We start from the raw sequence: 15,864 nt of genomic DNA, 5'->3' as shown, positions 1-15,864 counted from the left end.
AGGCCTTAACCCACTGAGCCACCCAGGCGCCCCTCTACAGAGATTCTAAGGTATTCTAGGTATTTAAAATGCCTAGAATTTTATTTATTTATTTATTTATCAAAGAATTTATTTATTTGACAGAGATCACAAGTATGCAGAGAGGCAGGCAGAGAAAGAGAGTGGAGGAAGCAGGTTTCCCACCGAGTAGAGAGCCCGACGCGAGGCTCGACCCCAGGACCCTGGGATCATTACCCGAGCCCAAGACAAAGGCTTCAAACCACTGAGCCACCCAGGCACCCCTATGCCTAGAATTTTAAATTTTAGTATTTAGATTTAGTATTTAGGTATTTAGATTTTAGATGCCAGGTATTTAAAGTTAAGTTTGAGTAGAAATTTTTAAAGCTAGAAATGGTTCTGAAAAAGAGCAAGGGGACCTGAGAAGGCATTGTTGAGGGTTTGAGAGTGTTTGGGGTTGAAAGCATAAGTGCCTGCTTCTGGATCCCTGAGGTGGCAGGAGGCCAAACTGCCTGAGCAACTTTTAGGTCATTGCCAGTTGGTACTCTGGGTAGAGGACCGCTGACTCTGACCTCCTATTTTCTGAAAGCCAAAGTTTATCTTTTTCTGCTCTCTCTTAGCTTGAAGAAAGGAGTTTGTGCATGGTAGATTATGAGCCAGGCTGTAGAGACAAGTGACTTTTTAAACTGGCATTAATGGGGCTGGCTCTGGCTGAGGGGAAGCATGGAGTCTCAGTGGGCCCAGAACCTGGGTTTGAGCGCTGGCTCAGTTATTTCTCATTGTGTGGTCTTACTCTGCTTCACATTTTTCATCTGTAAAATGCCTGTCTCTCTTGCTTTACCTTGTTCCTTAGGGTGATCATTCAATAAAATGAGATGTGTGAATTCTGATTCTTGGCATTACTGTCTCACATGAGAAACGCTTGCTTGGGGCTTAAAATTTTGCTCCTTATTTGGCATCCATTGTGAGACATATTTGAGAGGCTTCACTAAAGCCCTGAGAGCCATTTAACTAACTCTTTGTTACTTGGGAGCTGATCATTTAATTTGTAGAATTTTAGGACTTCCTATCACCTGCTCTAATACTAAGCATATAGACATGGCTGCCGTTAAGAGAGAGACTGAGGAAAAAAAAAAAAAGAGAGAGAGAGAGACTGAGAATAGCAGAGGCTGAAACAATCTGGAAGTGCATTTCTCTTTCATGTACTAGTCTAGACATAAATGGTCTGGGGCAGTTTTGGGGGTGGGGTGGTACATGGAGTCAAGAACTGAGGCTCCTTGATCTTGTTTTCCCACACGGCTCTCACCTCTTGGCCCAAGGTGGCTGTTCCAGCTCTGGCCAGCAGGAAGGACATGACCACAGCCTTGCAGCCAGAACTATTCAAATGCCCACACTTGGCTACACTATATAGTTGAGCTTAGCATCCATGCATTCATATAAAAATTACATTACTGTGTATGAAGGGAGACCAAATATTGTGGGGTGGGCAGCTAGCATTGTCCGCCACAGCTGCTGGGGGTCACGTGATTCACTTCCCTTTAAGAAGTTTTATGTAAGATGGAAGATGGCAGCTTTCATTCACCCATTCATGTAAACAACTGTGGAATGACCTATGAAGGGGAGAACGAGGAGTTTAAGGCTGTTGCCTTAGAATAGGTTTGGAGAGGATCTGTACTTTTCTTTTATTTAAGATTTGAAGCCATTTATTGTTCATGGAGAACTAGTCCCCTCTCGCTACATTCTACACCCTGCGTTGGGTACTGGGGATGCAGAGATCAGGGTCCCTGTTCTCCAATGGTCCATCCCACAGGGGGAGCCAGTCCTGTCTGACATGGAGCACATGACTGTCTGGTGTGCATTCTGATGGGAGGCAGATTGGGGGCTGTGGGAGCTCCTAGGGAAGACCTGCCCACCCCAAGGAAGGCAGGGCATGTGTGTGTGTGTGCACACACATTTTGGATGCGGGATGCATAAGGCAGAAGGAAGTATAACTGGGGCTCTATCTCTATTACTTTAAACAGAGACGGATCCCTTAGACAGCAAGTGAACTAATATGATGCCATTCCCTAGTGTCATGTCTATGGCTTAACGTTTTTATTTCTGTTTCTCTTTCTAGAAACTCTCAGTGTGTCTGCCTGTACCCTTCTTCACAAGGAACAATGCTGCCCCGATGGGAACTGTCTTTTTACCTGTTGGCTTCACTAGGCTTCCACTTATATTCTTTCTATGAAGTTTACAAAGCTTCCAGAGGTAAGGTCCCAACTTTCCTGACCTTCTATCTAGAAAGCAAGGGGGAAGGAAGTACTCAAGAGGTAGAAGACTCCGGAAGATTGTCCAGTGGGCTTGGGATGACTTGGACCCTACTTTGCTTTCCCCTCTCTGGGATGCTTGGAGTTTATGATCGGAGTCAACACGATTTTCTACCCCAACCCCGGATCTTGAACGGGATCCTGTAAGAGGAGGGAGGGTTTGATTCAATGGCTGCTGAAGGCTGTGGAGGTGACCTGCAGTAACCTCTTCCATCTCCCTTCCATCATCATTGCTCTCAGACATGTGCAGACAGCTCACGGTGTTGGAGGCCCAGACTCCTTTTGTCCTTTTGTTCTGCTGTGTTTAGTGCTTTGTATGCTTGTTGAAGAAGAATCATCATCAAATCCACATCCCAGCACATAGGAAAGGGGATGGGAATCCTCCTGTCCTTTAAGGAGAGCTCAGCATGTTACCCTTATCACTTCTGCTCACCCCCACTTAGCCAGTGCCAGGTCTTATGGACACAGCTGGGAGGCTGGAAAACATCATCTTTAGCTTGGTGGCCATTCAGGCTATGAGGACTGTGGGCTTTTTCATAAGATACAACCAGAGACAGCTTAATAGAGGAAACATCAGAAGCTCTGTGGAAAGAGATGAGTTTGCAGGCAAAGGGACAAAACCTTAGCGTGTTAGGAAGCATAGCATTGTCTGGCAACTACAAACCACTCAGTGGGACCAGGGTGTAGAGTGTGAGGGGACAGCGGTAGAAGTTGAGCTTAGATAAAAAAAAAAAAAAAGGCAGGGAAAGGCTGTGAAAGACATTGCATGTTATTGTGAGGAGTTTGGCAGGAGAGTATGCTGAAAAGTCACTTCAGATGGTAGAAGTGCTTTGGGAAGCACAGTTGAGAGTCCTCTACTCTGAACACCTACCTCCTTATGTCTCACTGGGCCTGATTTGGATATGCATCCCCAGGATGGACTTTTCTCCCAGCTGACAGATGTCCCACTCAAAGCCATGGGCTTGGTTGCAGAGACAGACCAGCTACGGTAGATGAGGACTGATCTTTTGTCCCAGCTGGCCAAGTAGTTGCACTCCCCTGCTGGAGCCTCTGAGCTCCCAGGGCACATGTATGGGAGCTAATCCTACTCTATGTCTGGCACCATATTAGATGCTACATGTACCTTGTCTCATTCATTCTTTAGAACAGCCCTATGAGATGGTCTATTACTTCGAAGATAGGCTTGGCAGCAGAAACACAACCTCCAACATAACTGTTCAAAGGCTGGTATGATGTCCAGACAGCATCAAGGAGCCTGGCTCCTTCTACCATGTCCCTCTGCCTTCTTCATCAAGTGGCTTCACTGAGTGATGTAAGGTCACTGCTTCAGCTCCAGCTGTCATGTTCCCTTTTCTCCCAGAAGGAAATGGAAGGGGAAGGGAGGGGAGGGAAGGGAAGGAGCGGCCTTCTTCTTTCCTGAATATGACTTGAAAGTTGCTTACATCATGTCCATTGACATACCATTTGCTAAAACCCAGTCCTGTAGCCACATCAGCTGTGAGGGGAGCAAATAAATGTAATCTTTGGTTGGAAGTCCAGTTATCCAGCTAAGTTCAAGAGTTCTGTTTTGGAGGAGGAAAGAATGGCAGCTCATCAGTAGTCTTTTCCATGAATGGATGTCAGTATTCCAGATTTTCGCCATTCTAGTACATGTGTAGTAGTATCTCATTGTTTTAACTTGCATTTCCCTGATGATGTGATGTGGAGCATCTTCATGTGCTCATTGCCATATAGATCTAATCTTCCCTGGTGAGATGTTTGTTCAGGTCTTTTGCCCATTTTTTAATTGGGTTATTTTCTTATTCTTGAGCTTTAGTAGTTCCTTGTATATTTTGGATAATAGGATTTTTGTAAATATTTTCTTCCAGCCTCTGGCTTGTCACCTATTCTCTTGAGAGTGTCTTTTGCAGAAAAGATATTTTAAATTTTGGTTAAGTCCAGTTTACCAGTTGTCTCTTTAATACATTGTGTCTTGGGTATCTGAAAGGTACCTCCTAGAGCCAGGGTCATCTAGATTTTCTCTTGCATTACCTTCTGGGAGTTCAGTAGTATTCCATTTTATATTTAGATCTATAGTATCCATTTTCAGTTACTTTTTGGGATAGGTGTAAAGTCTGCATATAGATTCATTGTTTTTGAATGTGGATGTATAGGTCCAGCATTTGTTGAAAGACTATCTTTCCTGTGTTGTACTGCCTTTCCTCCTTTGTCAAAGGTGACTTTACTGAATTTATGCAGGTCTTTTTCTGGGCTTTCTAATCTGTTCCATTCATCTGTTTGCCTATTCTTTCTCCAGTGCCACAGTCTCTTGAATACTGAGGCTTTATAATAAGTCTTGAAATTGAGTGATATCAGTCCTCTGACTTTATTCTTGGCTATTCTGGATGTTTTGCCTTTCCATATAAACTTTAGAATCATTTTGTCAATGTCCACAAGGGAACTTGCTAGCATTGAATCTATAAACGAAGGTGAGTAGAACTGACATCTTAACAATATTGAGCCTTCCTGTCCATGAACGTGGAATATCTCTCAAATTTTTTGTTTTGTTTTGTTTTAGTTTTCATCAGAGTTTTCTAGTTCTCCTAACATACGACTCGTATTAGATTTATTCCTAAGTATTTCACTTTTGGGGGTGCTAATGTAAATGGTATTGTGTTCTTAATTGGAAATTTCACTTGTTCATTGCTTATCTGTAGAAAAGGAATCGACTTTTGCGTATAAATCTTGTATCCTGCAACATTGCTATAATCACTCACTGGTTCCAGGAGTGTTTTTATAGATTCTTTGGATTTTCTACATAGGTATTTGTATTATCTGCATACAAAGACAATTGTTTTTCTTCCTTTCCATTCAGTATACTTTTTTTTTTTTTAAGACTTTATTTATTTATTTGACCAGAGATAGAGCCAGAGAGCACAAGCTGGGGGGGGAATGGCAGAGGGAAAGGGAGCTTGATCCCAGGTCACTGGGATCATGAATTGAACCGAAGGCAAATACCTAACTGACGGAGCTGTCTAGGAACCCTCCATTCTATATACCTTTCATTTCATTTTCTTATTGCACTAACTAGGACTCCCATTATGATATTGAAAAGGAGGGGTGAGAGGGGACACTTTTGCCATTTTTCTGATCTTAGTAGGAAAGCTTTCTGACCATTCTGATGTTCTGATGTTCACTGTAGGTTTCTTAATCCAATTGAGAAAGTTCCCTTCTGTTTCTAGTTTGCTGAGAGTGTTTAATTGTAAATGAGTGTTGGATTTTGTCAAATGCTTTTGTGCCTCTATTGATATGACCATATGGTTTTGTGTGTGTGTGTGTGTTTTGCTTGTTGATGTTATGGATTACACTAACTCATTTTTGTGAATCTTTGTCCTTTGAACAAACCTCTCCTTGACTCAGCAGGGCAGGTCTTCTGCTCTGTGTGGTGTTAGCTGGGACTACAGTCATCTGGTGCCTCACTCATATGGCTGGCCAAGACCTCAGTGGGGAGTTGTCACCTAGTGTGCAGAGGTTCTCTCTGCATGACTCTCCACATGGCTTATATTTCTCATAGCAGGACAGCTGGGTTCAAGAAGGGGTATTGCAAGTGCACAAAAGCACAAGCTACAGATCTTTTGAGCTCAGCCTGGGACGTTGTACAGTTCACTTCTGCCTCATTATTGGTGAAAGCAAATCATAGCTCCAGTCCAGATTCAAGGGAAGTAGTCTAGCCTTTTTATGGCTGGAGCAGCATGCCTGTGAGTGGAATTTATGGCCGCCATCCTAGGAGTCTCTCACAGTGGGTGCTGTGCTTTTTCACCCAGATGAGGATACAGAGATTGAAAGAGTTTAAGGTCCAAAATCTAGTAAGTTCTAATGGAACTGGGTTTAAACTCAGAGGTGTCCAACTTGAGACCCAACATCTTGTTCTATTCTGCCACTTGTATTTAATGATAATTACTAAAGCACCTCACTTTAAAAGGGGAGGCCCTTTTGTCTATTCTGCAATAAAATTTTTAAAATTTTTAAAATTTTATCCAAGAATTGGAATAATATGTTTCCTTTCTGTGTCACGCTGGCTGCTGGGATGGGGGTGGGAGGGGATCCTTCTGTGGATAGTAGGAAGCTTTTCTGCACCTCAGCTGATCCAGAGGCTGTCGTGCTGTTGGACTTATTAGTGACCACTCCCTAGCCCGAAGCTTCTTTCATCCTCTGTTTTTCCTTTAAATGTCAGTGCCAAAGTGTTTCTCAGGTTGCTCCCAAGAAATGTCTTCTTTCTCTAATACTTTTGCCAGTTCAGCTCATGGAAGCCGGATCCCCCTGTCTTGCCAAAGTGTGTTTAATGGTGCAATGTTAAGTCTTCTTGGCTCCATGTCGTACTGTCTAATTCAGGAAAAAGTGCTACTTAGCCACATGATAGAAGTAGGTCACTGGGAAAACTGTCTCTTCTGTAAACTTTTTTTTTGGGATGCTTGTATTTGGAGCAAATAGAGTGCCTAGAACATATTACAGGCTCAAAACCTACCCGTTCAGTGAAATGCCACCAGTGGGCATCTGCATGGCTGCTTTCTCTGGGCGCGGAGCAGGCGTCTTGTTCACTGCACTCTGTCTGGGGAGGCAGGGCTGTTGGGCCGTGTGGGACAGCAGTCTAACTTGAATGACCTTCATCCAGTGGAATCTTTTGCTAAATTCACAGCAGGGACTGAACAGAACACCCTTTCTTCCTTCCTACTCTACCAGGTATAGAACATCTCTAAGTCATATGGAAATCCTTGGCTTGGGGTGGTGGTGATCTGCTATGCTTGCGGACTGCTCCCCTCAAGCTCTGCAGCATGGTGGCTAATCTGGACCTGCTGGGTCAAGGTGATGCCCTCGTGGTTCGGTAGATGTAGAAACACTTTTATGTCCCTCTGCGTACACTTACCCTGAGGAAAGATGAGATCTGCCGTGCTGTAACCTTGAAAGAGTTAATGCTCCCACCTAAAAAAAGCCTGTATATTGTGTTCATATCAGATTGAGGCAGTTTTTGAAATGAAAAGAGTCGGATTGTCATCAGTAAAAACCTGAGTGATTGGCGGTCACCTGGGAAAGCAGCTGGGAGGGGAAGTCTTAGACTACTGTTTCAATTATTTGTTGATTTATATTCAAGTTTATTTCATCTTGTACCTATTTTGACATTTTGTAGCTTTCCAGGGATCTATGCATTTATGTAGGTTTTCCATTTGATTGGTATATTGTGGTTCATAATACTTGTATTTAAAATTTTTTTGCTTCTGTAGTTTTGTTTTCCTCTCTTACTGTGTATTTTGTTTTACATTGTCTCCGTCCCTCCCTTCCTCCTCTTTTTTTTTTTGCTTTGACCAGTTGTGTCAGAGAGCTTAGCGATCTTTCCAGCTTATGGCTTTGTTCAGTTCCTTTTGTTCTCCAGTTTCTGCTCTTATTATTTCTTATCATTTCTTTGGATTGGCTCTGTTCCTTTTCATTCCAGCTGTATGAGTTGAATGCGTAGCTCACTTATTTTGTAAGGAATCTCTTCGTATTGTTGTGTCATGCCTGAGAGCTTTCTCAGAAGGATTTTCAGAAGAATGCTTTGCAGAAGAGGAATTGCAGAGTAAAACTACATGAATATTTTTAAGGTTTTTGATGGACTTCCCCAGACTGTTCTCCAGGAAGATTGTGTCAGTAGTACTTCTTCTTGGGCTGCCTGGGTGGCTCAGTCGGTTAGGCAGCCTTCGGGTGGGCAGCCTTCGACTCAGGTCATGATCCTGGGGTTAGGAGCTCTCTTTTCTGAGAATATCAGTGGATTTCTCAATCAATTTGTACCTCATTACTGCACAGTTTTAATTAAAAATGCTTTGTAGGGCACCTGGGTGGCTCAGTTGGTTAAGCAACTGCCTCAGCTCAGGTCATGATTCTGGAGTCCCAGGATCAAGTCCCATATCAGGCTCCCTGCTCAGTGGGGAGTCTGCTTCTTCCTCTGACCACCCCCTCCGTGCTCTCTCTCTCTCTCTCAAATAAATAAATAATAAATTGCTTTATAAAATACTTGAGTATTTGGTGGAATAAGTTACCACTCATCATTCTTCATTTCCTCACTTAGCTATTCTTTTTTTATTAATTAATTTATTTTTATTAACATATAATGTATTCACTTAGCTATTCTTACTGGTTTATTCTTCTATATACATATATGAAATTGTTCTGAAAAAATCTCATTGTGTCTTAATTAGAATTCTAGGAACCCTAGAAATTTGTAAATAATTAGTATCATTATTATATTTTTCCACCCACAGATAAAGGTATTTTTTCTTTATTCGTTCAGGGTCTTCTGTTATTTCCTTTAGTAAACGTTGCTGGTCTTCATAATAAGTCCTGCTAAAATTCCTATTTAGATCATTTGAGTCTTTGTTTTTTTCCTTTTATCATTGGGAAATTTTCCAGTTATATTTCCTATAATTTGTAGCTGATTATCTCTGATCTAAAGGTATTTATTTTGGTTTATGTATGTTAAATTCCAACAATTTATTGAATTCTCTTAATGTTCCATTTATTTATTTTTTATTTTCCTAATTTTTGTGTTTAGATAATATCTGCAGATCATGCTAATGGTTTTGCTTCATCTATTATTGCTTAACTGGGACTTGTAGAACAATACAGTAGTTGGGAAAGAATGCTATTTTTATTTTAATTCTAATTTTAATGGAATTTCCCATATTGTTTTTACCATTACTGAAAAGTTGAATAAACTTTGCCTTTTTCTTTTCTTTTTTTTTTTTAATTATGCTAAGGAATCTGGCTAGCTCCCTTTAACTAAATTTTTAAAATCAGCAGTGAATGTTGAATTCATTTTTAAAGCACCTATTCAGATGATTGCAAAGTTTTTCCCTTTCAAGTTGTTGACCTATTTTAAAGTTATACATCTTCCAGTACGGCTTATATGGATTCCTACAACAAACCTATGACCATGGTATTTTTAAATAAACTGCTTGTTTCCAAGGTTTTTTTTTAAATTACTAATTTTTTTTTTTTTTAAGATTTTATTTATTTATTTGCCAGAGAGAGAGAGAGAGAGCACAGGCAGACAGAATGGCAGGCAGAGGCAGAGGGAGAAGCAGGCTCCCTGATGAGCAAGGAGCCTGATGCGGGACTCGATCCCAGGACTCTGGGATCATGGCCTGAGCCGAAGGCAGCTGCTCAACCAACTGAGCCACCCAGGCGTCCCTAAATTACTAATTTCTAAGTGAGATTCATTGGCCTGTAGTTTTATTTTTCGTTTCATCAGATTTTAACATCAGCATTAACTTTATAAAATGAATGGGGAAGTTTATTTTTTGTGTGTGCTATGGAACTGTGTAAATAGTGCACGAGATGTGAGCTTCGAAGTTTGATATTTATTTGTAAGTTTGTCTAGTCTAGGCATGGAGTGCTTGGAAATAGATTCACTGAAAACTTCAGTACCTTTCAGTTATTTCAGGTTATATTTAGGTTTTCTTAAGTCAATTTGAGATATATATATAAATTTTTTTTTCAGATTTTATTTTTATGGAATTTTTACACTCAATGTGGGGGCTCGAACTCACAACCCTGAGATCAAGAGTTGCGTGAGGCAGCCAGGCACCCCTACATTTTTCCTCTGCATTGAAATTTTCAAATGTATGAACATCCAGTTGGAGATCATATAATGTTTTGAATCACCCATGTCTCATTTTTTCTGTTTTAGGGAATTTACTAAAGGTTTTGTCTACTTAGTGGATTTCTTCTCTTCTTCAAAAAAAAAAAAAAAATTTTCTTGGGTTTATTTATAAATTCTACTTTTTTTTTTTTTTTTTTTTTTTTTTTTTTTGGTGACAATTACTCTCCATTGAACAGTAGGCCATGCTAGATCCTTTTGGCTTTTCCAGAGCCCAGGTTCAAGTTTTATGCCCTGGCTTTCTTCCTGAAAACTTGCATATTGGGGACATTTTTATAAACGGAGTGGTATTTTTCCACAAATTTGCATTTCCATTTCACAGACCCTTTATTTTCATTTTTAAAAATCTTGAGTGAGCAGGGTTAAATGTTTCTCTAAATAAACTCTGTAGCACCAGGAAGCCCCGATATTTAAGCAACTGCGAACAAATGATTTATTTGAATTGCCACGTCCAATTTCTGTGTTTATATAGTAGGTGTTCTGAAAGTGGAGTACAATTGTAGTTGAACATTTTCACCTTCTACCTTCTGTTTGTTCCTAAACGCCCCTGTTGTTGTCACTTACCATTATTCTCTGTTTATAAGGAAAGGAGACAACAGTGCGTTTAGATTCTTCTTTGTGTTCATAACACACTAACCTCTCATGAGGGGCGGGCTTTGTAAACAAGAGGTAACTTTTCCCACTTGATTTTGTGACTAGAGAATTTGGTTGCAAGACAGCTGGCAACTCTGGAGGGCCCAGTTCAGGGTGGGCAGCATTGGGTTGGGGGGAATGGAGGCTACCCCTGGTCCTGTCTTTGAACAGGTGGCCTTGCCCTTGGAACTATGGGAGGGGCCGCCAGGGGCCCTTCAGTTAACAGGTCTTTCGTGAAAGGTCCCAAGGGCATAGCTCCCGCAGGAGCCAAGGACTGGGCAGTCTGGCTTGATGGCCAGCATGGAAAGTGTGTGTCATACTCAGGCTCCGAGGGATCTGTTAGGCAGGGCTTCATGTTATGGCTCACCCTGTTCCCTGGTCACCTGTGGCCCGGGTCCTAGGAAACGTTAGAGCTCCGGCTTTCCTACTGGGAATCCAAGCTTGCTGGCCCACTCCTTCCTCTCAGGCTACGTGGGCCTTCTTCTCCTATGTGGACACTGGCCCTCAAGGTGGGAGAGTGTTGGTTGACTTTTTTTTTTTTTTTTTTTTTAAGATTTTACTTATTTGAGAGAGCGAGCGAGAGATCGAGCAAGCACGCGAGGCAGTGGGGTAGAGAGAGAAGCAGGCTTCCCGCTGATGGAGGGCTTGATCCCAGAACCGTAGGATCATGACCTGAGCAGAAGGCGGACACATCACTGACTGAGCCACCCAGGCTCCCCACCCTTAGTCGATTTTCTTCACACCAGTAGTAAACTTGTCACAGTGAACAGTGACCTGGGACAGGGCCTGAGCTGAGGGCATGTGAAAGCAACCCTCCGTATTAGACTCCACAGCTCCTTACTCTTCCAGCTAGTGCTCCCTGCCGTTCTGTCAAACACAAAAGAATATGCCCAGAGCTTATGGTTTCCTCTTTGCTGGAAAGTTTCCATCTCAGTCTGGAGCCCTAAGGACTCCCATGCAGATCGTGTACCTGGTGGATCGCAGTGATAGACCCCAGAATTCCCACTGATGAGTAATAGATGAGCAGCCTTATTAGGGAAATCTGAAGGCCTTTTATGTTGTATGTCACTTTGTATCCTGTTTACATATATGATTTGCTTTTGCTTGGGCTATTGCTACATCAACTTTTCATTCCCTTATGGGAATTGGGGGGCGGGGATCCACTTCTCAAGAGTTATCATGGGAAAACCAGCACCTTCTCATCCTTCTATATGACCTTTTATATGAATTTGTGAGAGCTGGTTATCGTTAAATTCTCTTATCTGGAGAAGCCCATCTTTTCTGCTCCCTTTCTCTACTCATTTACTGCCACAGTCTGCCATACCCGGCGGCTTCCTAGAGAAATAAAGAATCAGTAGGAGCTGATTAGAATTTTTCAAATGCATAGAAACAGCAGGACATGTTAAGCCATGATTGGGTGTGCTAGTCCTTGGCAGTGGCTTGTGTCAGACAAGGGTGTGTGTGTGTGTTTCCTCCCCTTCCCGATTATTGCCCTCTAATTACCCCCACCCCACCCCAGAAATGGTTTCCTATCAAAATGTTGAGGGTGAAAGGGGTAGGTTAGTTAGCACTTCCAAGTAAATGGTTTACCACCACAGCTCATTGGCATCGATTAAAATGCAAATCCTCTCACTCAGTAGGTAGAATGGGGCTTTGATGTATCCTCTTGTTGGGTGGTGGTTGGAGTGGGGAGAATCAACAGTTGATTTAGTAATGAGGGCTCATCAACAGAAATTGCTTCATTTCTGTGCTCTGAAGCAGTTTTGTGGAGCGCTGAATTTTGGGAAATAAAACCAGGGTACCTTGAAGAAAATCGCTTTGCCCAACAGTCAGGCCTGTGTGGTGTGGAGAAAATTGCTCAGGCAAAGAAGGCTTCTCTCCATTTGCAGGGTCCTTTTGCTTGAGTGTGTGTGAGCTACGATGAAAACTCTTGCTCTGAGTGAGAATATGGGCTCTCTAATGAAAGGTCACAGCAGGGAAATTCTGAGGGCCGAAGCTCTTTGGGGAAAGATTTCCCACTACATGTTCTCAGCTGCCGTTCTCCTATAGCAACCAGATTCTGTAGCCACGCATTTTCAGCTAACTTAAGACCCAGGACCGTGAATTCCAAAGAGGAATGGATGTTGTATAGCAGTTGGTGTCAAGAAATCAGACCGAGGGAGTTGTAAAAATTCTCCAAACCTGAGAGAAGATTTTTGGTTTTGGCCATGCTGTCTAATACTGTAGTCATTAGCTGTCCCAGCACTTAAAATGTAGCCTCTTCAAATTGAGATGGGCTATAAGGATAGCATGTATATTGGATTTTGAAGAATTAGTAAGAAAAAGGGATGTAAAATGACTGATAGGCAATTGTTTAATACTGATTCTGTGTGGAAATAAAAGATACTAAAATTAATTTCGTCTTTTTTTACTTTTTAAAATTGTGCCTTTATTTCAGTTGCGGGCACCAGATAGGGTGTCATTATTCTCCTGTGTAGGATTCCTTTTTCCCACTAGAGGGAGCTGCGTTCTAGTTTCAGGAAGTCTGGTGCTTTCGCATGTAAATTTCACTGCTTCTGAATCTGAACGTACTCTTTTAAAAAAAGAAGCAAAAAACAAAAACAAAACCATCCAAACACGTTTCTGCCTCGTTTCAGTTCTGCACAATTCTGATGTTTCTGGCGGTTGCTTTTCGTGAAGCCGAAACAGAAGAGGCAAGAGGATTGTTGGATTGCAGTAGTTTGCCCTTTGTTTGTGGGCTCTTCCCTGGAACTTGAGTCTGTGCACAGTTGAGCACACAATGTGACCTGCGTGCCACTGTAACAGAAAGAACCAGAGCCCGACTGTAATCCCACACCTCCACAGCGCCCCATGCACCCCATGGGATGCAGTGGGACTCTGTCCTGGAGCTGGGCCATGTGGAGCCCTGGGCTGGTGCTCACCACCCCACCCTTTCCTGTTGTTCCCAGGGCAGTGTTGCCCATGGTTGGATGCTGGGGCTCCTCTAGTGTGTGATTCTGTCCCTGGATCCCACTGTGAAACCAGCATCCTTTAATGACGGCACACTCTCCTGGTTTTCCTGCCATCTTTCTGGGTAGTTCCTTTTTGTTTCTTCTGTGGTTTTTGTAGGTTTGTTGGTCTGATAAGGATTGGTTTTCCCTTGTTTGTGCACCCTGTGCCTTTTAGGGTGAGCTCAGACATTCTGGTGGCTGCATCGCTACCCTTATGCTGAAGACGCCCCACGCTTCATCTCCAGTTCAGTGTACTCTTGAGCTCCATCCATTCCCCTTGGGCTGCTCAGGGGACATCGCACAGGCACTTCAGCTCTCCTCCTTCCTTACATGGCATGCATCAGCACTATTGCAATTTATCATTATTGGTTCGTCTCTCTTCCCTGGGGTACCAGGAGTCCCAGGCAAAGGTCATGCCAATCTTGTTTTGTTTAATTCCTGGTATATCACAGTGTGTGCCTGGTTATTGCACACCCTTAGCAAGTATTTGAATGAATATTTTGTTAATACTTTTTGTTTTAAACCAATTGTATACTTATTACTATTATAGGATTTCATTTTATAATCTCATTAGCATTATGTGCATATCATGGGGCTATGATCACTGTCATTTTGTGGTGTGATCTGTTTAGAATAATTTTTCACCAGCTATAGAGGTGAGGCATTTGCACTAATTCCACCTTTGGTTCCTGGTGCTGGAAGCTTTGTGTCTTGATCCCTCTCCATTTGTAACCTTTATTACAAGTTGAAGGGGACATTTCCATCAGCCCCACTCTGTATTTCCAGGAACTTAGGTCACAGGAAACTAGAGCAGAAGGTCAAGGAGTCTGACATGTCTCCATGTCTGTAGCTCAGTCCATAGACAGCTTTTCCAGAACATATTCCAATTTCTCTTAGTGCCTCTCCTTTTAAACCAACCCAGTTTTAAATAAAACTGACTAATGAAACACTGTTTTTCTTGTCAGAACATGAAGAGGAGCTGGACCGGCAGTTTGCCCTGGAGATTGGCACTTTATTTGGAGGATTAAAGAAGGTACTCGGTGGATAAATGTTAAAGCTTCTCAGTTTTCAAACCTGGTTTCAATATTTTGTATTACTATTGTATTTGGCTAGTGATGAGCTGTGTATTTATTTTTCTAAGCAATTTTGATAGATTTTTATTTATTTTAATTTTAATTTTTTTATTTTGATAGATTTTTAAAGTGATATAAAAACATTGCTTTTTACTGTTTTCGCTCTAAGTATGTGGTGTGCCAGAAGTATTTTAAGTTCAACCAGTGTTTGTGGGCTGGCTTGGGACATAAAATAATGCTTTCATTCCAAGTTTCAAACATGCAACTTACAAATGAGCTTTTGGAAAACCATTCATTTACTAACTGGGCACTGCCTATACTGATATTTTTCTACTGTGAGAGTTGCTGGTCTTGCTTAGAATTGCAGCAAATTTACTTCAATTTCCATTTTGACGTTCTACGGTAAACTGTCCCTTCTTTCCAGCTCTGGCTCTGTGTGGAGCCGCCGTATTAGACGGAAGGCCCATGATCGTGTGGGACTGGGAAGAACTCCTGCCCTGCAGTGGGTGCCATTCCCGGCTTTTGCTGTTCTGTCCACCAGAAGTTTTCCTGAGAAGTTGGATGCTATTGAGTTTTCATTCATTGCATCCATCTGTAAATATTTCTGATTTAAATAAGCCTTTTTAGGATATTAGTAAGACTGTAAGGTGGATGGTATTGCATCCACTTCAGAGATGAGGAAATCTGGGAAACTTCTGTCATGGTAGAATTTGAGATGTAGCAGGAGATAGCCCCTGTGAGTGTCTAAGATCTACTCTTCAGAAATGTTTCACTATTGGATCTCTCTCTCTTTTTTTTTTTTTTTAAGATTTTATTTATTTATTTGACAGGCAGAGATCACAAGTAGGCAGAGAGGCAGGCAGAGATCGATGAAGGGAAGCAAGCTCCCTGCTGAGCAGAGAGCCTGATGCAGGGCTCAATCCCAGGACCCTGGGATCATGACCTGAGCCTAAGGCAGAGGCTTTAACCCACTGAGCCACCCAGGCACCCCCACTATTGGATCTCTTACAACAGGAAAAAAAATGGTGATCTCTCTGTCTGTCTGTCTCTCTCTCTCTCTTCCTCTCTCTTCCCTCTTATAGTTAAAATTCAAGCATTTCACACAATACTGAACTGTTTGCCAGGAGCAAAAATAAACAAACCCATTTTAGACTAAGAGACTTCTAGCTCTTGAGAATAGAAGCCATTGCAAG

At 42.1% G+C, this 15,864-nt stretch overlaps 1 protein-coding gene across 2 annotated transcripts in view; it reads left to right on the top strand.

Annotated features, from left to right (window-relative positions):
• HHAT (hedgehog acyltransferase) overlaps positions 1-15,864 on the top strand; it is a 320,626-nt gene that overhangs the window by 11,901 nt on the left and 292,861 nt on the right. For both annotated transcript variants that reach the window (XM_032878104.1, XM_032878103.1), the window contains exons 2-3: positions 2,114-2,247; positions 14,564-14,631. In XM_032878104.1, coding sequence (XP_032733995.1) covers positions 2,157-2,247; positions 14,564-14,631 — 159 coding nt within the window. In that variant the 5' untranslated portion in view covers positions 2,114-2,156. The remainder of the gene's footprint in view (positions 1-2,113; positions 2,248-14,563; positions 14,632-15,864) is intronic.

Source organism: Lontra canadensis, unplaced genomic scaffold, assembly GCF_010015895.1.
Source record: "Lontra canadensis isolate GAN:19392208 unplaced genomic scaffold, GSC_riverotter_1.0 scaffold63, whole genome shotgun sequence".
Lineage (NCBI taxonomy): Eukaryota > Metazoa > Chordata > Mammalia > Carnivora > Mustelidae > Lontra > Lontra canadensis.
Note: the sequence above shows the minus strand (reverse complement) of the source record. Positions and strands in the feature narration are given on the sequence as shown.